This window comes from Balaenoptera acutorostrata, chromosome 4 (genome assembly GCF_949987535.1).
Source record: "Balaenoptera acutorostrata chromosome 4, mBalAcu1.1, whole genome shotgun sequence".
Taxonomy (NCBI): Eukaryota; Metazoa; Chordata; class Mammalia; order Artiodactyla; family Balaenopteridae; genus Balaenoptera; species Balaenoptera acutorostrata.
Window position 1 is genome coordinate 90,623,445 of NC_080067.1, and position 25,637 is coordinate 90,649,081.

At 44.3% G+C, this 25,637-nt stretch overlaps 1 protein-coding gene and 1 non-coding gene across 2 annotated transcripts; one reads left to right on the forward strand and one right to left on the reverse strand.

Annotated features, from left to right (window-relative positions):
* Positions 1-288: 288 nt before the first annotated feature.
* On the reverse strand, positions 289-15,916 carry TIGIT (T cell immunoreceptor with Ig and ITIM domains). The gene is made up of 4 exons (XM_007181996.2): positions 15,853-15,916; positions 14,147-14,476; positions 11,692-11,798; positions 289-537 (listed from the first exon to the last, which is right to left on the reverse strand). Exons 1-4 carry the CDS (start codon positions 15,914-15,916, stop codon positions 289-291), a joined length of 750 nt encoding a protein of 249 aa, XP_007182058.1.
* On the forward strand, positions 12,210-12,282 carry TRNAR-CCU (transfer RNA arginine (anticodon CCU)). Its single transcript has one exon. It is a non-coding gene; the product is annotated as a tRNA-Arg (tRNA).
* Positions 15,917-25,637: the final 9,721 nt, after the last annotated feature.

A 25,637-nucleotide genomic window follows, 5' to 3' on the forward strand; every position in this document is an offset into this window, starting at 1 on the left:
TTTGTTTGGTTTTTTAACTTTGCATTGGTAATCAAGACACAAGCTCCTCCCCGGGATCTGCCAAGATGGAACAGAAGGGAAGGGTAAAGGGAATGCAGACACAGAGGAGGATGACATACATTCACTCAACCGAACACACCGCACGCACACGTGTGCAGACGTCCACATGCATACACACACACACACACACACACACACACACACACAGAGCCGTGATGGGCAGACCCCAATACGTCCACCTGTGATAGCACAGGCAGGACTGTGTCTCCCAGAGGGTGCCCCCGGGAGCTAGCCCTTCTCGGCGGGGACGCTGAAGCTGGCGAGGCTTCTGTAACTCAGGACGTTGGAGTAGTCGTGCGGCTCGGGCTCTGCGCGGTCCTCTCCCGGCTGCTCCCTGCAGAGGTCGGCGTCCGCCCGCACACAGCTGCCCGGGGAGGACAGGACGCTGGGCCTCCACTCCTCCTGTTCAGACGGCCTCCTCCCGAGGCCACCTTCCGCAGAACGGATTCTGAGCAATTTCTTCCAAAACCAAAAAAACTACAGAGTGAGTATATGGGGATGTTATTTAAAAGTTACTCCCCAACATGATCCATAGTTCTAATGATCTCTTCCTTTCTTACACACACACACACACACACACACACACAAAGCTGTGTTCTTATCCACAGCAATTCCTTAACCCTTAATTTCTCAGCCTCTTCACAGTAGATTTCAGCACTAACCGCTCCCTTGAAAGGCTCCGGGCTGCACGCGCACGCGGCCCACGCGCTCCTGCCTGTTTGCTGAGCCCGGGCAGGCGGTTTCCAGTCCCAGCTCTCTCTTACTCCTCGCTGCCTCTGACGCCGCTGACCGCTTCCTCTTCGAGATGTTCTCCTTCCCTGGGCCCCGCGGCATCACTCTCCCCGCTTCTCCTCCTCCGCGGCCAGGCCTGCTCTTTTTTTCCGCTGACACTCAGCTCCCCAGGTAAAGAGGTTCCTCGGGGTTTCGGTGTCTGCTTTCTCGCACCCGGTACTCTCTCTTCCTCTGTGCCGCACACGCGCCACTTCATCCTTATGTACAGCTGCAACCACCCTCTGTCCTCTAGGGATCCCCAAATCCCTACCCAAACCAGCCCAGGCTTCCGCCCTGAGCTCCAGACCCAGAGGTCCAGCTGCGGGTGGGTCTCACCACCCACAGCAAGCCCACACGCCCCGTGTAGTTTCGCTTTACCTCCCACAGGGGGCTGTGTGTGATGCCCCCCAAAATGCCCTCTGTGATTTGGCCACACTCACTTTTCCAGCTTCATTTGCTGCAGTGCTTCCCCAACCAACAGCCCAACTCCTGGTATAGGGCCTGGATGCCAGAGAGGCACCGTTGATTGAGAAAATGCTGTGAGCACCAAGCGGGCTAGCTTCTTTATGTCATCTCAGCAACAACCCTAATGATGTTTCTACTTGTGAGTGAGCTGATAGGTTCAGACAGGTGAAGTCCCAGTTCTGACTTGGGTTTGTGGGACTCCAGACCGTGCTCTTCTCAGCCAAGCTGCCTCTCATCTTGCAGTGTCTCGAATGCCATGCACTGTTTCCTGCCTCTCCAGTTTGGTATATGTTTCGCCCACTGTCCATTCACCACAGTTCCCTGCAAAGCTGGCTGCTCACTCCTCCAGACCCGGCTCTGCAGCACGTTGTCCAAGAAGACGTCACTGACTCTTCCGGGAGAGTAACATCCTTCCTGTGTGTTCCACTACGGCCCTGGGTGCTCTCTGTTGTAACATTCAGTGCTGCCTGGAATTTGTTTACCCTTCTGTCTCTTCAGGCCCCAAACCATGAGCTCCCCTGAGGGGAGGATCTGTGCTGTACTCCTCTTGGTAACCTCGGAGTTCATAACAGATGCTCAGTATAGGTCTTAGGACTGAAATGCACACGAACACACACAAACTCACTCTGTCTCTCTCTTTCCTCGCTCGCTCCCTGCCACCCGGCCCCAAATCTAAATAAACGGGATTTTCCAAATTAAAATATGGACTCATGGTTAGAAAAGTACATTTACACTTATGAGACAAGAGGATAGACCGTGAAACCTGTTTGGGAAAATCAAGGATGTGAAATCAGCCATCACGTCCATATGACAGCATTATAGGTGAGGGTTGTGCTTTACAGGCAGGAAAATCCAAGAACAGCAGGCACAAGCGGGATGGCAGGAGAAATGCCTAATGGCGCGCAATGCAAAGGTGACAGCCTCTCGGCCTTCATGGATATGCTCTAAAGCAGGTCACCTAGCCCCACTGTAGGTCCAAATGACAGAATCACAAAGAGCCACCACATACAGGCTTGGAAAATAACAACAAACACAAACCAAATTTCCTTGTGCCCACCCCACTGCTTCCAGGACAGGAAACAGCACCATCCTCATCGGCTGGTGTCAAGCTCTGCAGGACATAAATAGACGCAGAGAGGCTGAGCGGGAGGGTGGGCGGCATGGATGGGCGCCTTGAACACATATCAGAAGTTACAGGTGTGGCCTCACTGCGGGCCCTGAGGAGCTGAGGCCCACGGACTGTTTCATTCATTCCTTTTCAGTAGAAGTGGCTGTGCCTTACTGTAGGTGTGAAGAAAAGGGTTGTTATCGTAGGTCACGCTGATTCTTTGCTTCAGAGAAGTCCTACATCCCTTGATGCCACCCTATCCATTTTGAAAATACAGACACCCAATTCTTTCTCAAAGAGCTGATTGTGGCTTTTTGTGTTGGTGTGTTCTCGTTCCCATTCTTAGACTGCTCTACCCTTGCCTTTGAATCTTAGGACTATTTTGGCTTCCAAAAATCCTCTGGGAAATGTAAATATGCCTGAGCTGGGTCTCTCAGCTGTTCTGTTTTCATTCCCTCCTGCACAGGGAACCCTGTAATTGTAATCAGTGTAAAAAACAAGTCTGGAATTAAGGCCTTGATGTTGTTCTAAAAGACCAAACGAAGCTACGACGATAGCGACTATGGAGATTTGCAGGACAAATGTTACCCTCTTGGAGAACGTGAGAACAGACACTTGGCAGTCACCGTCCTGCAGCTGGACACACCCATCTCTCCTCACAGAAGCTCCCCTGGGTGCACTTTTCCCGATAGTAGCTTAGCAAATAACATCCATTCATTTAGTCACAATCACTCTATGCAATATAACTAATTTATTGAGCACCAGGTATCATGAGATGCTACAGTACATAAATTTTATAAAAATTATAAGAACTTAATAAATAATGGTTATTACTACATCCAGGAAAAATGCCAGGGGCCTTATGTGAATTATATAACTTGAGTTTTTGTACAACCCTAATAGGGCAATAACATAATTGTTCCCATTTTACAGATGAAGAAGCTGAGGGTCAGCAAAGTTAGGTGGCCCAGCTACTCAAGTGGTAGAGCCAGGATCCAAACCCTAGGTCTGTCTGATTCCAAATGCCAAACACCTAAATAATTCAACCTACTGGCTCTCAGCGTCTGTAGGGAATACTGTTGGTGCCCTGCTCAGATCGCCTTTCCACCTGACCAGTGCTTCCCTTCCCCAGACACTGGGAATCTAGGCTATGAGTGGCTCACAGCTGCCCCTTCTCTGGAGAATTGCTCTTGGACCTTTCCTGGTGAGCAGCCAGCAGTCAACAACTGGCTGAGGTGGGTTTTCAAAAGGCTGGCTCCCTCCTCAAGGTGTGACCAAATCTGCTTCAACCACATCTCCCCCAAAACCACATCCTTTAGCCCTACCCTGCTTCCTTCACTACTCTTCATCTGAGAGCCCAGCCCAATAAGTCACTCTCACCAGAATTCCCATGCCAGGCTCTATGTCTGGGCACAAATCTAAAACAGTTGCTCCTGGGAATGGCCCTAGAAGGCAGACTCTAGGATGGGATTGTGGAGGGGAATCCCTCACCAGCTGGATGGGAATACAGACCCCACCACTGGTGGTGAAATGGGAAGAGACACAAAGGGAAGGGGATTATGAGCTGGTGCAACAGCTCTGACATTTGAGAAGTATAGAGCAGATAGTGCTTGTTAGGACTGTGGGATTGGGTGGCTTTTACTAAATTCTGCTGTTGGACTGAGAAGAGAACATGACGGATCTACCAGCACCTGAAAGCAAAGTGTGAGAACCAAAGCTCCTCTTCCTTGGCAACATTTAAAGAAACACTCACCTCCAACACTGAAGAGCAGGCAGAGGATCTACCTATAAGGGCGACAGAACTTCAAAGAAGGCTGAATTCTAAGCCTGGGCAAGACTCCACCAAAATCAGGGTCTGGGCGGGAATGGAGGCATTTCTGTGCATTGGGAGGAGGATCTCTTGGTAGATGAACTTGGGAGCCTTGAACCACCAGCTTCTCTTGCATCATCTGGAGCTGCAGAGGTGACCCCCTTCCCCGGGATGGAAGATGGGCCCTGTCAGGACCTGCCTCCCCTCCCCTCCCCTATTGGCCATTGGCCCATAATTAGCAAAAATCTCAACCTACACTAACTGAGGGAATCTTGGAAATGCTGAGGGAGGAGAGAGGTTGTAACAAAAGGAGCTAACACATACGGGTGGAACTGGGAGAGTATGTTTGGGAGTGAATCCTGAGGGGAGTGGATCAGGGCTGGGTGAGTAGAACTTAAGACTGGATGAGGGACACATCATTTGTCAATATTAGGACACATCCCATGACTCAAGATCTAACACCCTCACAAGGCCCCGGGACACAGCTGTCAACAGAGATGCCAGCAGTGCTTTGAAAACTAGGGAAGAAAGAAACAAAATGCTCAGAGAAGTGGGGATGTTATCATGGACCCATGTGGAATAGTAAGAAGCTTATATTTGTCTCTACCCCCAGTTCCTGCTAATATTTGTTCTCTATTAACCCCAGTTCCTGACACAGAGCTCCCTAAACTCCTAAAATATCCTGAGTGATAGGAATGTCATACACAGGGCTCTTAAATCCCTTGGAATATCCTGGGTGACAGGAGTGTCTTTTGTTCCAATGAGGCGACTTTTGCTGGGCTCCTGAATGGAGGCTGGTCACCAGAACGACCAAGCCATGATGAGAAGCTTGGAACCTCCAGCCCTACTCCTTATTCTCCAGAGAGTGGAGGGGGCTGGAAAATGAGTTAATAACCAATCATGCCTGTGTGATGAAGTCTCCATAAAAATCCCAGAAGTATGAGATTTGGAGTTGATGAATATATCTACATGCTGGGAGGGCGGCACACCCAGCACCTTGGGGAGAGAAGCACCTGTGCTCAGGACCCTTTGAGACCTCACCCTATGTATTTCCTTCATCTGGGTATTAATCTGTATCCTTTATCAAATTCTTTATTATATAATAAGCAGGTACATGTAAGTAAGTGTTCCCTGAGTTCTGTGAGTTGTCTTAGCAAATTATCGAATCCGAGGAGAGGGTTGTAGGAAGCTCAATATACAGCCAGTCAGTCAAAGGTACAGGTGACATCCTGGGACTTGCAATTGGCATCTGAAGGAAGGCAGTCTTGGAGGACTGAGCCCCTAACCTGTTAACTCCAAGCAGCTAGTGTCAGGACTGGATTGATCGTAGGACACTCAGGGGGTGTAGGAGAATTGGTCAGTGTGGCAATAAGCCCACACATCTAGTGTCAGAAGTGTTCTGTGCAGTACTAAGAGTAGAAAAGAGGAAAAGACAGACAAACAGAGTTTTTCCCAATACAGTCTACTAAATCAGGGATTGGGAAACAAAGGCCCATGGGTCAAATCTGGGACACCACAGACTTTTGTACTGCTCATGAACTAAAAATGGATTTTATATCTTTAAGTGATTGAAAAAAAATTCAAGAGAACAGTATTTTATTAAACATGAAAATTATATGAAATTCACATTTCAGTGTTTATAAATAAAGATTTATTGAAACACATCCACACTCACTCATTTACATATTGTCTGTGGTGCTTTCACAGTGCAATGGCAGATCTGAATTTTTGCAACAGAGACCGTAAGGCCCACAAAAGCTAAAAGATCCTGGCCCTTTACAAAGAAACTTAGCCAATCCCTGTACTAAGTAATTTTTTAAATCCAGCAGCTGATTATGTTTCTAGGGAAGATCCAGAAGACACCCTTTTACTGAGGTGGAAAAGAATGTGCTAGTGAAGGGAGCACCAGCATCATTGAGGGGCTCAGAGATATCTCTCCTCTGTAGGCTGGGGCTGAAGTAGGCGATGCTTTTACAGAACTGGATCCCCAGTAGAAAGAGGGATGAGGAGATCCCAAAATAATATAGGGACAGATGGCAGCACTAAAGAAACAAGGTGGATGTAACTACTGCAATGGCAGCTAAGGAAGCCTGGCCCACAGGGATATTAAGATGGCTAATAAAGTCCAGTGTGTTCCTAGGAGAAATATAAATGGACAGCCAACAAGGGTATTGCTTAAATGTATAATCAAAAGATCAAGGATACACGAGAGTAGACTGAAGCATGGAAAGTCAAGATTTCTTGCCCATTTCCAGGTCTATAATAGTACTGGCTTGGATACTGTCTGTTCACCCTTCAACATCACTCTCCAACCTTCTGCACCCTCTTCTGTGCCCAAAGAAGACTGAACTACGCGTACTGAATCAGTGAGTTCCCTTGTCCTCTGGCTTGAGTTTGGGTTCAGCCAATGCAAAGCAACAATAGGAGAATGGAGGGAAAGAGTGCGAGGTGAGGGTGTATATTCTCCTGGCATTCTCTCTGCAGGGTGGACTTGGACTGGCTGTGGCCTTCAATCAAAGATTACAGTACTTCTCAAGGTGGTCCCTCCACACAACTCTCTCTTTCCAGGTCCTAGTAATCATCCTCCCTCCCAGGTTCCAGTAATCATCCTCTCTCCTTTCCCCTAAAGAACTAGGGTTGGTAACAACACACTCCTACACTCCCGCTTATGGTTTCCTTATATGCTTCCCAGTCCTTTGTAAATCTCCTTATTAAACTATCCTCAAACTACTCATCTTGAGAATACTATGTGTTCCCTGATGGACCTTGAATAATACAGGTGTAAAATGCATTTGAGCAAAGAGAGAGAGAAGACTGGAAACTATAGCCAAAGCACATGAAAAAACAGAGAGGAACTGATTTAGACAGGAAGCAGTGGACATGTCAAAGAGGGGGCTGGTGAATAAAACATCTTAGAAGGGGAGCCACAGAACTTGATAGCTACTGGACTCTCTCTTTTCACCTTTTCCCCTTTCCCTTATACAGAGATGACCAAAGTTGCTCTGGGATACTGGCCTGAAAGTGAACCAGTCTTAATCCTTAACAGAAAAATGTGTTCTGCTGCTTCTAAAGAGCTTTCCGTATGTCCATGCCAGAGCTACAGAGCTCTGGTGACAGCAGAGGACATTTGTTCACCAACCACCATAACAGCTCCCTGCCCAGCTCAGAGATCAATCATCATTCTCTTCACCTCTCCCCTCTAGTCAATCACTTCTCTTTCCCTCATCTTCCCCTAGAGGTTTCATTTACTAAATCTGTCTACTGTGATAGCCAAGACATAAATGAAAATACTGTAAGTCATTGACTTCCTCGATAGCACTAGCCACATCTCAGCCACTGCTGGATCCCCAGTACTCTGTTCCATGATGTCTGTTGAATGACAAGGAATAAGTGGCCACATCTCTATGAACCAGGTAGGTCAGCAATCTCAGTGTTTGTTTCATAAACCTGGAAGTGAGGGTTTGAACCATAGGACAAGAGATTTTTGTAGGCAAGTTGGTGGACCAGGCAGTCATCTTCTGATATTAGATTTTATGTAACTTTCACCTATCACATGAGCTTTCCTACCATTTGGAGAATCTCTTTCACTTCCTCTAGACCAAATTAACAAGGTCCAACAGGTGCCTGGAGCACTGTTAGACCAGTGACTGGGGGAGACCTGGCCAATTTGTAACTCAGAAGGAAACAAGACTTTGGTTTTGCTACCAAAATACCTTTTCCCATCCTCACTCCAATCTGTTCTCAGTAAAATAAGGTTAGAGTGAGTGTTCCTGGGCTCTCTTCATTTGTAGATCTGACTGAAGACAGAACATGTGTCAAATGGAACATGTTATTTTTACAACAATACCCTAGTTATTGATGGTAGGTTACAGAAAGCAAACTGAGTTTATCTACACAGAAAACTAAGAGAATTTAAGATGTAAGATATTAGACTAAATGTTCAAGATTAGTCACTGGTAATAGACATGAATGTGCAAAAAAGTGTAACTCCATAAGCAGAATTAACACTAGGAAAATATATACAATTTTTATCCTAGGCAGGGATATAGAATTAAGGCTGTTTAAAATGCAAAATACCATGAGGTCTAAGTGGAGGAACATTACAATAGCACTTTCTTATTAAGCAATTCTAGTTTGTTCAATTCATCTCAACTCTGAGGCCTGGAGAGGGAAGTAGCTCTCGGTCTTCAGAGGAGTGACAAGAGTAAAATAGTAAAATAGATGTTAAATAAAAAAGAAGAGAAAGTCAAAGGATGGTCCATTTCTGAGAGAGGGAGAAAAGGAAAAAGAAGACAAGAACTCACAATAAGCAAGCAAGATGGAACCAGAGCCTAAGAACACACATTTGTCCAAATCCCTCCCTCTATGGGACTGGCAGTGACCTGGCCACATTCAGGCTAAATGGCTGTTCAGGAATCAGGTACAGAGGGACTAGAACTCGAGTTGGGGGTCTTGACCCAATATAGCCAAAGGTACAGAGTGGGTGGACTGGGTAAATATGTTCTGCTTGTAAAAGTCAGCCTTTGAGTGCAGATATGAAATACAACATCAGAAATAGGAGTTCTGCTTCTGGTAGAACAATGATTGCCTATGTTGCTTTGAACCAACCTTTCCGGGGAGAATAGGTAGAAAAACTGAACAAAATATTATAAACATCTATCTGTATTAATCAGAAATCTATCAAATCAGTGAGAAATTTGTGGTCTGGGGAGCAAGATCCAGGAGTAGGAAGCCCAGAGAGATGAGATGAGCATTGTGGGGTTGGGAGGGGTATGCATTTTCTCCTAGAGAAATTGCCTGAAAGTCATGGCTGAGACGCAAATTAGCTACACAGAATTTCTAGCTGGAGGAACAAAATTTGGAGTTCAGAGGCCACCAAGGAAGGGAGACTCTGGCAAACACTACAGGCTTTGAGTTGGGACCCCAAAGGACTACACTCTACAAGTAAGGAAGTAGCAGAAATTAAATCCAGCTTTAAATCCTCTCACTACTGATTTAATTAAGGTGATGGGAATGCTACTGCCTGAAGATTAGTTACCTGATGGAAGCAAAAAGGAATCTTCTTTAGAGGAAGATGATATTATCCGCAGCCTCAAATTATGACCACAGGTTTTCATGTAGAAATACAGCATTCAATGAAAAGTAAACAGTCAAAAAGATAAGATAGGTCCAAAAAACAAGCAAAAAGAGAGACTATTAAAAGACCCATAGAGAACCCAATTAATAGGAGTATCAGGCACAGATTTCAGAATAACTATGATTAACATTTTCAAAGAATTAAAAACAAGATTGGGAATTTTGGCTTTAAACTATCCAAACAAAGAACAAAATAGAAATCCTGGATCTGAAAAATATGATAACGGAAATTAAGAACTTAAGGGATGGGTTTAATAGAAGAGTAGATCCATCCAAGAAGATACTTAGTAAACTGGAAGGCATGTCCAAAGAAAACACTTGATGAGACAAGTAGATGGAAAATACAAAAAAGAGGGTAAGGGATGTTGGAAAAAGTGAAAATGTTGAAAATATCACGTGATTAGAATTCAATAATACATGAAGAAATAATAGCCAAGAATGATATAAAAACCAATAATACAAGTAATACATGAAGAAGTAATAGCCAAGAATGATATAAAACTGACAAAAGATATCAAGCTACAAATTCAAAAAGCACTTCAAACCCCAAAGAGAATAAATACAAAGATGACTATATCCAATTATATCACCATATAATTACTGAAAACCAAAGAGAAAGAAAATTTCTAAAGAACCAGAAAAAAAAAACATTATCTTCCAAGGAGCAAAAATAAGATTCTCGTATAATTTCTGAACAGAAATATGAGAAGCCAGAGACAATGGGACAATATTTCCCACATGTTGAAAGAAAATAACTACCAACATAGAATTCTATACCCAGCAAAACAAATATATCACTTTTAAATTAAGGAAAAATTAAGATATTTTCAGATGAACAAAAAGCAAGATAATTCATCACTAGCATGCCTGCCCACAAGGAAATACTAAAAGATAGTCTTTGGGCAGAAGGAAAACTATCCTAGTTATAAGATAGAACATGCAGGAAGAAGTGAAGAGCAACAGAAAGGGTAAATCTAAATGAATATTGGCTCATAAGACAATAAATCATTTCTTTGGGGTTTAAAATAGAGAACTAAAATCCATGACAATAATAGCAGTAAGTTGGGGAGGTAGGTAAAGAGTTAATGTGTTCTAAGGTTCTTGCAAAATCCAAGAAATGATGAAAGTACTAATACATATTAGACTTTAATAAATCAGGGATCTATTTTGTAATCTCTAGTGTAACCACTAAAAGAAAAGAAAAATGCATAACTACTAAATAGATCTTTTTAATAACAAAAAGTACTTAATTCAAAAGGCAGCAAGAAAGATTGGGGAATAAAACAGGCAAAACAAATATGAAGAAAATAAAGTGGTAACTGTAAACCCACATGTATCAGGAATAACAGCACCAGGTACCAGTCCAGAGAGAGCAAAGCAAGGCTGCAGAGTTGAGTTGTTAACGGAGGGGAACCAGAGTTGGAGGGAAAGTGAGTCAGGCACTAGGGAAGAGGATCTGAAACAAGGTGGAAAATAGTGTTGGGAATCACAGGCCTGTGTCCCCCCGAAGTGTTTGTTTAGTAACTTAAGTTAAGGCAACCTGGGATGGCTTAAAAGACCCAACAGGGCAGACAAAACAGGAGTGGGAATTCTTTTGCTTATTCTAATCACTACCTACCAGTTACGACACAAGGATGTGGATATATTTCTTCATTGTTTACAAAGCTTTCACATGCAATATGCCACCTGTTCATCACAACCCTGTGATATAGAGCGAGCAGAATCATAATCCCCATTTTATATATGAAGAAATGGAGACTTGGAAGATGAAACAGCATCCCTATCATCACACACTCAGTGCTGAGATTAGAAACTTCCAGTTCCCCATCCAATACTCTTTCAGCCACGTGACCTCTTAAGCAAGAGTAACGGAGGATTTACAACCTACTCATCTTGCCATGTACCTTTTACCCCTAAATCCTTGGAGTATTGATTTCTCATTCTGCAGAAGTGCTAGATAGCCCAGCACTACTGAAGGGTTGTTAAAATTAAAGGAGCTAATGTTCAAAACCCCCCGGCACAGAGTAGATGCCCAAGACGCATCAAAATCACAGTGGCTAAATCAAACTCTCAGAGGAGTGGCTTAAGGGACAAGCAGGAGCCAGGAATTGTAGGCCACAGCAAGATGGGAAGGATACAGATCCAACCTTTCAGGAGCTCCCAGACAAGGGAAGGGACAGCAAAAGAGCATAAACAATGCCACTGAAAGGCAGAGCAAGGACTGTGAAGAAGGCACAATGAACAGTGGGAGAGATCACTTCTAGACACAAAGGGGACATGAAAGGACCAGGGTGGCAGAGATGGGATGCCCAGGACTGAGATATGCAGCCAGAGTCATTACCTTTCTGGCCAGTGTGACCACCACAATGACTGCTGTGCCGATGACTGCCAGCACTGTGGCCATGGCTCCAAGCAATGGGATCTGGAACCCAGCGCTGTGCTCAGCCACTAGAGGGAGGACAAAACACAGGTGAGTGCGCAGAGGCCGGAAGCAAAGGGCAACCATTACAAGGGAAGCCTCAGTGTCAGGGCACGTGCGTGGGAATTGGCCAGGCCTTTCTCTAACCACAGGACTGGCGTCTTCAAGTCCAGCTCTTCGGACAGCAGAGCATCTGCCGGGCCCATCGTGAAACTAATGCCTGATCTCTCAAGGGGTGTACCCCACACACTTGACACCAGCACAGACCATTTTAACACTCCTTTCTCTTTTTGACAAAATCAATTTCAGTCATAATCATGAAGTGAAACAAATAACATCCAGAAAAAAACCAGAAAGTGATTATTTTCTTTATTAAACTTCATATTTATAATCATACTAGTATAAGAAAAGTTTAATTAAAAATTAAAAGAACAAGGACTTCCCTGGTGGTCCAGTGGGTAAGACTCTGCGCTCCTAATGCAGAGGTCCCGGGTTTGACCCCTGGTCGGGGAACTAGATCCCACATGCATGCCGCAAATAAGAGTCTGCATGCTGCAACTAAGAAGCCCATGTGCCGCAACTAAGACCAGGCACAGCCAAAATAAATAAATACATATTAAAAAAAAATTGGAAGAACATTAAAGTACAAAGAAGTAAAAAAGCATATAACCTTTCACCTTAAGCCTATAACACTCCAACTCGGCCGTGAGACCCTGGAGGGAGTAAGGTTCTGGAGCTTTATCCTTTGCTGTTTTGCCAGCACCTGGCACCTACCAGGTGTTTAATAAATATTCATGACATGAATTAAAGCATGAATAAGTGAAGTTCTATGAAGATGTAAAATGTAAATGCAAGGAGGAAGAGCCAGGAAGAGAGTTTTGAAAAGATGAGTGACGCTTGACCCAAGGAGAATGTGAGGGAAACAGGACAATTGTCAGGATGTGTGCTGGACTATAAGTGGAAGGGTTTCCAGACTGCCTCATCCCATCCCCACCTCCTTCCCAGGAGCTTGGGCAGAACCCGGGTGTCCAGGGCAGTCTTGAAAGGAGAAGGGTGTAGCAGAGGCCGGGCCCCTCTTCCTTCTAACAAAGGACTTAGATTGCCAGGAGGATGGCACTTAGAGCAAGGGCAGCACCCCCAGTACGCACAAGGTACCAGGAGCGGGGGGGAGCCCAAATTCCCCAGAATGTGTTCCTCCTGCTCTGAGGACTCAGTCTCCTGCCTCGGCCACAGGTAGGGAAAGAGGACTGACGGAGACCAAAGTTGGAGAGGGTCAGAGAGGCTGCAGAGGGCTCTCCGTAGAACCAGAAAAGGATGGAGGCTCTTCCCCACATGCTGCATTGGCCTATGCCAGGGGCCCTCAAGAAGTAGCACTTGAGAAGAAACTTTAAGATAACCTTTTATCTTCTCAGTTTACACATATTTTGCTAACTCATCAAACTTAATCTCCAACACCACTGATGTCAGCAAATAGCAGTTCTGAGGGTGTAGTTGAGTGGAACCAGAACACCTGTGTTAAAATCGGCTGTACCGCTCTGAGCAAGCCTCAGCTTCTACCTCCACCCAACAGTCAGATGGGAACCGGGGGATCGTGTTCATACTTATGTTCATGCTTACTTCCGTACTGAATTCATGCTTGTCATGTTCCAGGGACTGTTCTAAGGGCATTCTTTTTTTTTTTTAGTAAGTAATTCAATCCTACGTTAGCTCCTCGTGAGGTCTTACATCTTTTCCTCATTTCACAGACGAGAAAAACAAGGCACAGAGAAGCCCAATAATCTTGTCTGAGGTCAACAGCAACACCAGGATTTGGACCCAGGCTGCCTGAGCCCATCAAGACTCTGCTATCCTGTCCCTCAGCCAGGATAACAACCCTTTCCCACCCTCCAGAGAACTGGTTTAAGTGTCCAGGTGGATAATGAAAGTGAAAGCATTTGGGAAACTATGAAGTACCACAGAAATGTAAATTATTGTACATCTACACTTAGCACTGAGCTCTAATCCTTTATAAACTTAGTGGCTAATTCTAATTTGCATGATCGATGCTAAACTAATTAATGAGATCCTTTCTCACAAGACCTGAACAACCGGTCCTCCTAACAAATATACATAAGAGGTGCTTTTACCCGAACAGTGGTTCTCAATCCTGGCTGCGCATTCAAATCATCGGGGTGCTTTTAGAACCTAGCACAACCTGCTCTGCCCCTGTGACTGAACTGGTCTGGGATGGGGTGCCAGCCTCAGTACCATTTAAAAGCTCCCAGGTGATTCGAACGTGAACCAGGGTTGGGAGGCCCCACTCTGCAGTACTGGGCAGGAATGCATTTTCTACCCTAGAGGATGACGATCACCAGCCACCCTGCTCCAGAGGGCATACCTGGGCTTTGTAGGACTTCCAGAAAGAGCGTCCCTTTGTAAATCCCGTCAGGGTAGGTGTGATAGATGCAGATGTACTGTCCTGTGTCGTTCCTAGTCAGTGACCGGAGGGTGAGGCCCAGGTTGGGGCCCGGGACCGTTCGCTCCGTGAAGGCTGGGTCGATGTACCAGCCCAAGCTGGCATGATGAACGGCCAGAACTTGGTCCTGCTGCTTCCAGTTGACCTGGGTCACTTTGGCAGTAGTGGAGGAGAGGTGACATTGCAAGGTGACAGAGCCGCCTTCCTCTGCAGAAATGTTCCCCGTTGTTACTATTCTGCCTGTCACAGCTCCTAGGGAAGGGGAAAAAGAAGCATGCACTTTTAGCAGCTGGCCTTGAACCTTCCCCTAGAAATTCCAAGGCGGCTTTAGGCCAGAATTGATTTTTGGAATGACAGTCTCTCCAGCCTGCCCTGTCATTCCCCCATACAGAATGTAATTACTACGCAACGTAGCACTTCACCCTCTTAGGATATTCTGTGGGAATATACCTTCCCGATGAACTCACTGATGATTTCCACACACTTATTCTGTCTCTCTACCTAGAATATAAGCCCTTGTCAGCCACCGCTTCTGTTTGATTGTATCTTCCGGCAGCCAGTTCTGTGCTGGGCACATTATCCTTTGAAACAAAACCTGGCTGCTTTGGTTGACAGCCATTTGGGGTGCCCGGAAAATTTTTCAGGAAAGCCATGACATCCAAAGGAAAGGAGGCTTGGAGAGCAAATCTGCTTCTCCAGGCAAAGCCACCATCCCCGACACTGACCTCCAGCCCTGCTCCAGACGGTTCAGAAAGCAACAGGGAAACAATATTATACGACAGTTTTAAATATTTCCGCCCCCCTCAGAAATATTTGTTTATGATATTTAATATAGAAGGAAATAGATTTAACAGAAGTTAAATCTATAATAGTAGAATCTCTGGAATCTGTGACGAAGACTTTTTTTTTTTTTTTAATTTATTTATGGCTGTGTTGGGTCTTCGTTTCTGTGCGAGGGCTTTCTCTAGTTGCGGCAAGCGGGGGCCACTCTTCATCGCAGTGCGCGGGCCTCTCACTATCGCGGCCTCTCTTGTTGCGGAGCACAGGCTCCAGACGCGCAGGCTCAGTAGTTGTGGCTCACGGGCTTAGTTGCTCCGCGGCATGTGGGATCTTCCCAGACCAGGGCTCGAACCCGTGTCCCCTGCATCGGCAGGCAGATTCTCAACCACTGCGCCACCAGGGAAGCCCACGAAGACATCTTTTAATCCACAGGAAACATGTTGGGTTGGCCAAAAAGTTCATGCGGGTTTTTCCATTATGGAAATACAATGTCTTTCTAAAAGTTTCCTCAAGGACAGAAGAAAGGAGGATGGCACAGGAGTGAACTTCTCTCAGCAAACTCATCATCTCTCCTCGTTAGTCCCTTTCTCTCCTCCTGCTTCCTTCCTTGGGTCAGCCAGTCAGGCACCACCCCCATCCCCAAGTCCTTCATCTGCCGCCTAGTACAGAACTGTATCTCCTTCTCAGAGACAGCCGTTTCTCAACGAGGGGACACAGGGCTCTGAAAACTGAAAACACAGGGCTCTGTGTTTCCTTCCCTCAGATGGATAAGACCATGGTTCCGGCCTCGCACTTCCTCCGCCCGCTCTCCCTCCCCTTCCAATCCCAGGCTAGACTTCAGGCCGTACCTGAGGCAGGGAGGCGAGCCGGCCTCAGCCCCTGGGCCCAGAGCAGGAGGAGACACCACTGCATGCTTCTGCCCAGGGGGCCAACAGGAAGGCGCTGTGGCCTCTTCTGCCACCGAAACTGGCCGACTGCTGATGGCAGGGTGAAACTGAGCCTCTGAGGAGAGAAGGTCTCGGAAAAACCAAGTTCAGCAAAAACAACGTCGAAGATAAAACTCACAACAAGTGCACAAACGGCACAGGGCGAGCCACAAGAAAGACCATGAAGGAAACACATTTAAAAATAAACAAAAATGTGGTTAGAGGTACACTGGTCTTTGGATTACTGTTAGTCAACCTATTGTTTTTAAGTTCTGTCTCAATGCACTTTTTGTTTAAATTAGCCTTTATCTAACGAGCTCAAGCACATCTGTGTAATGCCCAAGATTCTGGAGAACCTGTTCCTGACAGGGTTCACTGGGCTGCCCCGACTGTGCAATGACAAGAGAAACTTAAGTTTGTGCGCTTAAAGGCCAGGAACTGCACTTGAAATCTAATGATCGAGGGAACAAGAGACATTTACTTCAGAAACAAGACATGAGTGGGACAAAAGTCTTGGTCAAACAGAGCAACTTTCCCCTGAATGAGGGAAAGAACTAAGATTCTCTCTCCTTGAATCTTATTTCTTCTGTCTCGTTTATTTGGACTGAGACACTGTTGAATTCGGGTTTACTCTCTCTGACCCACTAGAGTCAGAGGAGACCAGAAGAGTGAGTTTTCTCGCGTACCGTGACCCCGTGACAATCGGGGATGCAAAGAGGGGCGAGCCCCAGTTGCCTGACCCTGGATCGGGATTGGCTGACACTTGTCTGGAGCTCCCAGCTCATCATCAAGTCCTACTGTTGACCCACCCTTCCTTCCTGCTTCCCGCCCTCCCTCTCTCAGTTCATGCCTTTGAAAGTCCCTGAGTGCCTGCGAAGCACTGGACTCGAGACTAGCCTCTGGAGATATGAGGGTAGATAATCACCGCCCCTGCGGTCAAAGTCAAAGCTTGCTCTGGTGAAGCCACACCCTGCGGAGAGGAGGTGGAGGGTACACATTCACCTGCCTTGGGCATGCCCCGTGGTGTTATGTCCTGGAAGTCTGCTGCTCCAACGGGGGAACATCTGAAGCCCGGTGCTCTGCCTCTCATTCCAGCCCAGCACCCTGAGCATTCCACACTTTCCGGGCTCCTGTCCTCCTTCTCTTCTGCAGGACACTCCATCTCAAACCAGTTTCCTCCCCTCCCTGGGGAGGAAACTATTCCCAACTCTACACTACCTATTCCCAACTCTACACTACGACCCATGTACACCCTTACACCCCACCCCCAGCCCCTTAGACAACTTATGCCTCACCAACTTCTTTCTGCCCATCCCAATTCAACCTGTCCTTCAAGGCTCACATCAAGACATGTCTCCTCCACCGCCTCTCCACAGTCACAGAGCCTGCAGCTGAAGAAGCTATGAGACCTAATGCGTGCCCACCTAATGTGGGTGCAGAGGTTGAACCAGAGGGGTGTTTTCAAAACTGGTTGCCAAGGCAGAGGGGCGAGGGGTGGGAGAGCCGAGAGCAGCTCTGGGGAATAGAGCACAAAGGCGGACTCTGGCGTTTGGACTATAAAAAACTCAGAGACTGTGTTTCTATAGTGGGGGTTGGCAAAAGCCACAGAGGCAGGACCTGTCTTATACAGCTGGCCTTCTGTATCCATGGGTTCTGCATCTGTGGATTCAACCAACCACAAATTGAAAATATTAAAAAAAAAATTCAGGAAAGTTCCAAAAAGCAAAACTTGAACTTGCCATGCACTGGCAACTATTTACATAGCATTTACATTGTATTTATAACTATTCACATAGCATTTACATGCTATTAGGTATTATAAGTAATCTAGAAATGATGTAAATTGTATGGGAGGATTTGCCTAGGTTATATGAAAATACTATGCCATTTTATGTAAGAGACTTGAACGTCTGCAGGGTTCTCAGTACCAATCCCCCACAGATACTGAAGGATGACTGTATAATTAGAAATCTAAAGAAACTTAGAGTGGGTTAAATAATTGTTCTATTTGTTTCTAAGCAGTCAGTCCAAAGAAGAGCACGGTCAAGTCCATTTTGATCAGTGGTGCTCTCCAGAGTCATTTGAAGGTGGTGACTAACACCCTAGGGAAGGAAAAAGACCTGGGTCCAAATTCATCCTGGTTTGATGACCTTGGGAAATTACTCAACCTCCTTAAGCCTTGGTTTCCTCATCTGTAAATAAAAACAATAGCACCCGCTCTTCACCCCCCTCATAGGGTCCTTGTGAGGATTCAGTGAACTAATGTCTGGTAAGGTGTTTAGCACAGTGCCTGGAACACAGGAAGGGTTCAATACATCAATGATAGTATTGATAATAACATTAACTAAGGAAGTGAAAGGAAAATCAGAGGAGAGTATCCCTGTCTATATCATGTATTTTGCCAGGAGTAAAACCCTGGTTTCTGGACTCCAAGGCCAGAGTTCTACAAATCTCTTCATTCTGGCTTAGGCATCTGATATCAAATATGAGAATAAGATGTTACTGTGGAAAAGTAGCCACTGTACCAGCCAAACCCTGAAGACGCCTTGGAGGAAGGTGAATGATGGAAGAGTCTCCCCAGGGAACCTCCCAAATCCCTCTGGGAGCCTCCTCTTGGGACTCCTCCTGGAACAGTCGCCGGCAGCAGCCAGAGCAAAGCAGCACAGATGCGAGGAACAGGTCTGGAGCAAGAGCTCCCCGGGCCACCCTGAGCCTTTGGGGCCCCCCTTGGCAGCCCCTGCAGCAAAGCGTGAACCCCTGTGGTTAGTTGGGTGCCAACTTACGTTTCCATTTAAAGCTCTAAAAGGAGCCACTATATTTTTCTCCCCTGACTTCTGGGGTTGTGGGCTGGACAGGGATGGTTAGCCTTGAGGCAGTGGGGTGGGTGTAGGTGTTGGGGAAGGGACTCTATTTGCACGTAAAGAGGGAAGAAGCACTGACCTAGAATGTAAAACCCTCACCAGGCCCCTCAAGTCCTTTCACAGCCCAGCCTTCCCCTCTCCCTGTAAGCCCCCCTCGAGCCCACAGCTGGCTCCCCAGCTCCAGTTGGAAGCCCATGGCTTGGTGTGGGGTGGGGGGCGGTGTCACAAGCACTGGGCCCGGGGGGCTGAGGGTGGTCACACTTTCCACAAGGCCCATGACTCATATACGCGAAATACAACCTGGTGTTCTCTCAGGGCACAGACCGATCTCTCAGCTGTGTCTTTGGACTTCGTAGTCTCCAGAGTTTTCCCTCTGGCTCAGAAGGGGTGCGGGAGCCTCAGGGATATCACAACTGTCCTCTCCGCCCTCTTCCCGGCCTCTTACCAACTGCAACACCAACAGCTGCAGGGGCAGGGACCTTCCCAGACAAGTGCTCCCTCTCGCTGCCCCGCAGACCAGCGCCTCCTGGTGTGAGCTGGATTGTGGCCGAGGGGTCCGCAGAGGCCTGCGGGAGCAGGGAGACCGGAAACCGGGGAGAGAAGGGGACGCGGCCGGGCCGCCCAGAGCACCCGGAAGAGCCTGCCCTGCGTCCCCCTCAGCCCCATCCGCCCTTTGCCACAGCAAAGTCACTTCACAGCAGAGCCATCCAGGCAGTGGGTGGTGGTCCCAAAGCCCCTTGTGGAGAGAGGACATCAAAGACTCAACATGAAAGGAGTATCTCTGACCTGAGGCTCTTTCATAAGTCTGTGAGCCAGGCGGTTTGTTGGCTGCAACTGGCTCAGAGCGAATGCCAATGGGGAGAATTTGGGGGTGGGATTGCCATTGTTTGTTCAAGCTCCCTCGGGTGAGGTGACCCTGAGGAACCCACCCCCGCCCCCCAGTAAACGCTGCCAAGGAGTTTCGAGGATTATGGTAAATTTCCTTTGCCTTCTCAGCTGTGAAAATAGGACAGAGGCTCCCAGGAGAGGCTGGAGTGCAATCAGAAGAAAAGTCTTTGGGAGGAAGCAACTCCTCTTCTGTCTTCAGCTGAGGCCTTTTCTGCAGCCTCTCTTCACAGCCCTCCCACCCACCAATGTCGCTTCCCCTCCACCCCCATCCTAGGTGTGATTATACTATCAGTCACCCCCTAGCTCCATCTGCCGTGGGAAAGATGTCCTCTACCCCTGGAAACTTACTTCCTGCTTCCTACTTACTACCTGCATCCCTCAACATCCAGGACAACTAGAACTGGGATAGAAATACATGCGAACATATCATTCAAAGAGTGTCTCAATCATCAAACATCCTCCTTCCACCAACAAAAAGAATGCCAGACCAAGATGGTTTCACAGGGGGATATAACAGACCTGTAAAGAGCAGATAATTTCAATGTCACTTAAAATATACAGACAGAGGACATAAAGGCACACTTCCAAATTTGTTTTATGAAGTGAATTTCAAACTGTTGTAAAAATTATTAAGATTGTACACAATAAAAGAAAATCAGATCCTAATCTCTTACAAATATTGAGGGGAAAATTCTAAATAAAATATAATCACACAGATGCCAATAGCAAATTAAGCAAAATACATAATGACCAGGTAGAGTTTATTCCAGGATTACACGGATGATTCAATACTAGGAAATCCTTTAATATTAAATACAAGATCTATATAGAAAAAAGTATATGGTCATTTCCTGATACTGAAAAGAAAATTCAATCCCTACTACTGACCGAAAAAAGAAAAAACCACTCAGTAAAATAAAAATTAATTCTTTCTTAACATAATTACACACACACACACCAGCCCTGAAGCCAACATCCCTTTTGATGGGAAAACACTAGAGGTGTTCCCACTAGGGTCAGGAATAAGACAAGAATGATCGGGGCTTCCCTGGTGGCACAGTGGTTAAGAATCCACCTGTCAATGCAGGGGACACTGGTTTGAACCCTGGTCCGGGAAGATCCCACATGCTGCAGAGCAACTAAGCCCGTGAGCCACAACTACTGAAGCCCGCGTGCTTAGAGCCCATGCTCCGCAACTAGGGAAGCCACCGCATCTGTGCACTGCGATGAAGAGTAGCCCCTGCTCGTCTCAACTAGAGAAAGCCCGCGCAGCAACCAAGACCCAACACAGACAAAAATAAATTAAAAAATAAATTTATTACAAAAAAAAAGAATGATCACTATTGCCACAACTAGTTAACAACTTATCAGAAGTATTAGCCAATTCAATTAAGAGAAGCAGTTAGAGGAGTAAGAATTAGAAATAAGGATATAAAACTATCTCTAGTTACCATGCTTATATACATAGGAAACACAAGAGACTCAATGGGAAAGATATCATAAACAATAGAATTCTGTAAAATTGGCAGGATATAAAATTAATATAAATAAACAGTCTTCCTACATACAATCATTAACCAGTTAGAAAATATTTTGGAAGACATCTCCCATTTACAATAACACCAAAAAATAAAATAAAATAAAATACTTAGAAATAAATTTAACAAGAAATGTGCAAAATCCATATTAAGAAAACTTTACTCCAATGAATCAGTTACCCAAATATACTTTTAAATGAAACCTACAAATACTGAAAGAAAACATGGGTGAATTCCTTTAAACCCTGAGAGCTGAGAAAACTTTTTAAACTGTGACTCAAAATCTGGAATCAATAAATACAATTGGTGAGGAATTTGACTACATAAAGTTTATTTTTTTGTTAAAAAAAGGCTTTTGCATTTCAAAAATCATAAAGGTCAAAAGATAAATGACAAACTAGGAAAGAATATTGGAACTTACTTCACAACCAAATGATTCATTTCCTTAACATAAAGTATTTCTAAAAATCAATATGAAAAAGACCAAAATTCATGAACTGAAAGTTCATAGAAAAAGAAATACAAATGTCCCTTAAACATTTGAAAAGTTCACTCCAGTCATAAAGAGAGAGAGGGATACGTTAAGACTATACTGTGATACAATTTCTCCCCCACCAAACTGACAAAAATCAAAATTTTAACAATATATTCTAATGGTAAGGCTGTGGGGAAACAAGTGTCATATATTGTTGTTAGGAATAAAAAATGATATAACTCCTTTGCAGGAAAATTGGACAATATCTATCACAATCACAGCTGTGTTTACCCTTTGGCCCAGGAATCCCACTTCTAGAAATATATTCTAAGGACACAACTGCACAAATAGAAAATGACATGTGCACAAAGTTATTCATTGAGACATCAGTCACTAGCAAAAACAAAAAAAAACAGGAAAAAATCCAAATGTCTATCAATAGGTTCCTGGCTGAATAAACTATGATACCCAGCCCCTTACTGAATAAACTATGGTACCTCCATATAATGGAGAACTGGGCAACCATAAAAAGAATGAGAACAATTCCAATGTATTGATATGGAGTGATCTCCAGGAGACATTGTTAATGAAAAATCATGGAGCCAAACAGTGTATACAGTATGCAACCTTTGCAGAAAGGGACAAAAGGGAGTAAGAATATGAGTACAAATTTGCCCATATTTGTAATAAGAAACACTGTAAGAACTGATCAGAATTAATTTTAAAATTTGGTTACTGTTAGGTGGTGGGAGAAGGGGTAGGGAGGGGGGAATTGGGATGGAAGAGGAACTTCTTGGAATATAGATTTTAACTTCTAAGACACGTGACTGTTTTACATATTCAAATGATATGTATTATATAAAAATGAAAAAGAAAAACCATCCCTAAAAATCAAAGGCAAAAAGAAAAATTAATCCAATCACATTTAAAGTTAATAACACAATCACACAGAGAAAATAATCAACTGAGTTTAAAACTTAGCACTTTGTATTTACTTAGTGGGATATGTTCTAGGATAAAAAAACATATATTCCAGTCATTCCGTTGTATTATAATTCTGAAATAATGATACAAAAACAAAGTTGTTACCTTAATGTTGTTAGAAGCCAAGCTTTTCAGTATAAGAGAAAATAGATAGAAGTATAAATTCAATTAATTAAGTAAAACCCTGTAATGTTAAATTTGAATTTGATCAATACAACGCCATGAATTAAAAGAATATATATATTGTCTAGTGCGGTCCATTGAAAGAGCCCAAAAACAATAATATTCCAGTAGCAATGAGTATCACTAGGGGCAGAATGCTTTCTAAAACCATTCTGCATTTGAGGGACCAGGCTTCTGAGGGAAATGATTGACTCCAGGTTTGGATCAAGGAATATACAAGGTAAGCCTGGGACATCTCATTCTTTCAAAGATTCATGGGGTCATGTCAAAAAGACCAGACCAATTTGCAGGGGCCACAAATGGCCAACGTTGGGTCAAATAGAGTGTGAAAAAGAAAAAAGGCTATAAGGATATAATAAAGGCCACAAATCTATAAATGACACTCCAGAAACAGAAAACTCTAAACAAAACAAGCCTCATTTGTCACTATTGGAAGCAATTACTACACCAACTTCTTGTTCTAAAAATTGGTAATTAAAGTTAAAAGGATTTATCCTGTCTTTCCATTTGGAACTATATTTAAGGATAGCTAAATAGCCCCACTTGATAAGGGAAAGCACTTCTTTACATAATAATTCCAACTAATAAAGAGAGAATAAATTTTGTCAACCCTAATGAAATAATTGATTTAGTTAAGGATCACCAATGGAAACGAAAACCATTAGGTGAAATGTGATGGCAAAGTGGATGTCCCATTGTGCTAAGGCAGCCTCACAGATTGCTTTCTGGTCACAAGGGGGAAAATATAACTGCTCAAGGGAGGGATCAAGGTGTCCCCACTTTATCCCAGTGACTAATCTAAATGCCACTTAAATTTGAACAGCCAGACATACTGTGCCACGTAATTGGACCCAATATTAAGTGTATATATCATCCATGAAATATTCATTCCCAAAATGTTTAACCTGAATCTAAGCAGGGTTTCAGGCCTAACTTCTAGCTTATGGGAAACCCAGTATGGCATATAGGTGAACAAGTTAAATTACCCCCAACTACAGAGCACAGAAAAATGCAAAATGTGGGGCAATTACTTCAATAAGACAATGTCATGGGAAAAAAGAGGGGAAGAGGACTATTCTAGATTAAAATAAATTTAGGAGACATAACAGCCGAATGCAAATCATGGTCCTCGATTGACCCTTATTTTGAACAAAGACATTTGGGGGACAATTGTAAGAAATCAAATATGGATTGTACATTAATTATATTAATAAACTACTGTTAGATTTGTTAAGTGTGTGTTATGACCTGAATTGTGTCCCCCCCCCCGCCCGCCAGATTCTTATGTTGAAGTCCTAATCTCCAGCACCACAGAATGTAACTGTATTTGGAGATAAGGTCTTTAAAGAGCTAATTTAGTTAAAATGAAGTCTTTAGGGTGGGCCCTTATCCAATAAGATTGTTGTTTTTATAAAAAGAGGAAATTTGGACAGAGAGACAGAGATACAGACAGAGAGACAACCAAGTAAGGGCACAGTGAGACGGTGGCCATCTGCAGGCCAAGGAGAGAGGCCTCAGAAGAAATCAAACCTGCTGACACCTTAATTTTGGACTTTCAGCCTCCAGAGCTGTGAGAAAATAAATTTCTGTTGTTTTAGACACCCAGTCTGTGGTATTTTGTAACAGTAATCCCGATAAACTAACACAGTATAACAATGACTTTGTGGTTATGTAGGAAAATTTTTTTAGAGATTTCTGCTGAAATTTTTAAGCATGAAATGTATTAATGTCTGTAACTTTTAAATCCTTAAATAATGAAGAAAGGGTGGCAAAGTGTTGACTGTCAAATTTAGGCAATGGGAATTAATTTTTATCTTTCTACTTCTCTGTAAATTAAAAATTCATAGCAAAAAGTCAAAATTAAAAGCAAGGAAATGTTCAAGTGTAGCTGGGAGAAACAGGGCGCCAGACAGGATGTGCAGGCAGTTTGGGGGAACATGTGGATGAAAAGCCCAGGGGCAAGACCCCTTTACAAGAAGACCCCTGCCTGTTATGGGAGTGAACTCAGGGCCTCTGCGTTTTAATCCATCTGCCCATGAGATAGGGTGGTTAGAATTCAAGTGAATATTGCATCAGAGAAATTGTCAATAGTAAGGCTGTGAGAAAAGAACAATTAAAAATGAATGTGGTTTAGCTGTAAAACATTACTAATTTCAGTCGCTTACATGAACTACCAAACATTTAAGTATAAATACTGTTCAACATAATAATAATTATGCATACAACTGAAAAAATACAGTTGGAAATATATAATTATTTTTAAGTGGCATAATAGTTAAAGGAACTTTTCAGAATTTAGCCAAATTCCTCATATTGGATAGGCAGTTCCTGGTCTGAGCTGAGGCTGCTTGATTCTCTGTCACAACAAACCTAACAGCGCCGACACATTTCTTCATGTCGATCAATCAACAGATATTGAGCACTTACTTTGCAAAACTGCTGTGCTAGACATTATGGTTGATAGGAAGAAGAAAAAGTTTACTCAAGGAGTTTACAACCTAGTTACGAAGTTTTATACCCAAACAAAAATAATTTAAAATATAAGGTAGGTAATAGGTGCAAATGACTCATACACAGGAACAAAGTTGGGTTTATAGGATAGTTATTTGTATCAGGTAAAAGGTGAAAGCGGTAGCTGTGTGGATGAAGCAAGGATGTCTCATCTCAGAGCAAGGAGACATATCGAAATAATATAAAAGTAAATGCAGAAGCAGTAACAACCATTGGCATGCAGCCAATGCCTGGACAGAGTTGCAATGACACTGTTAATCCACATAC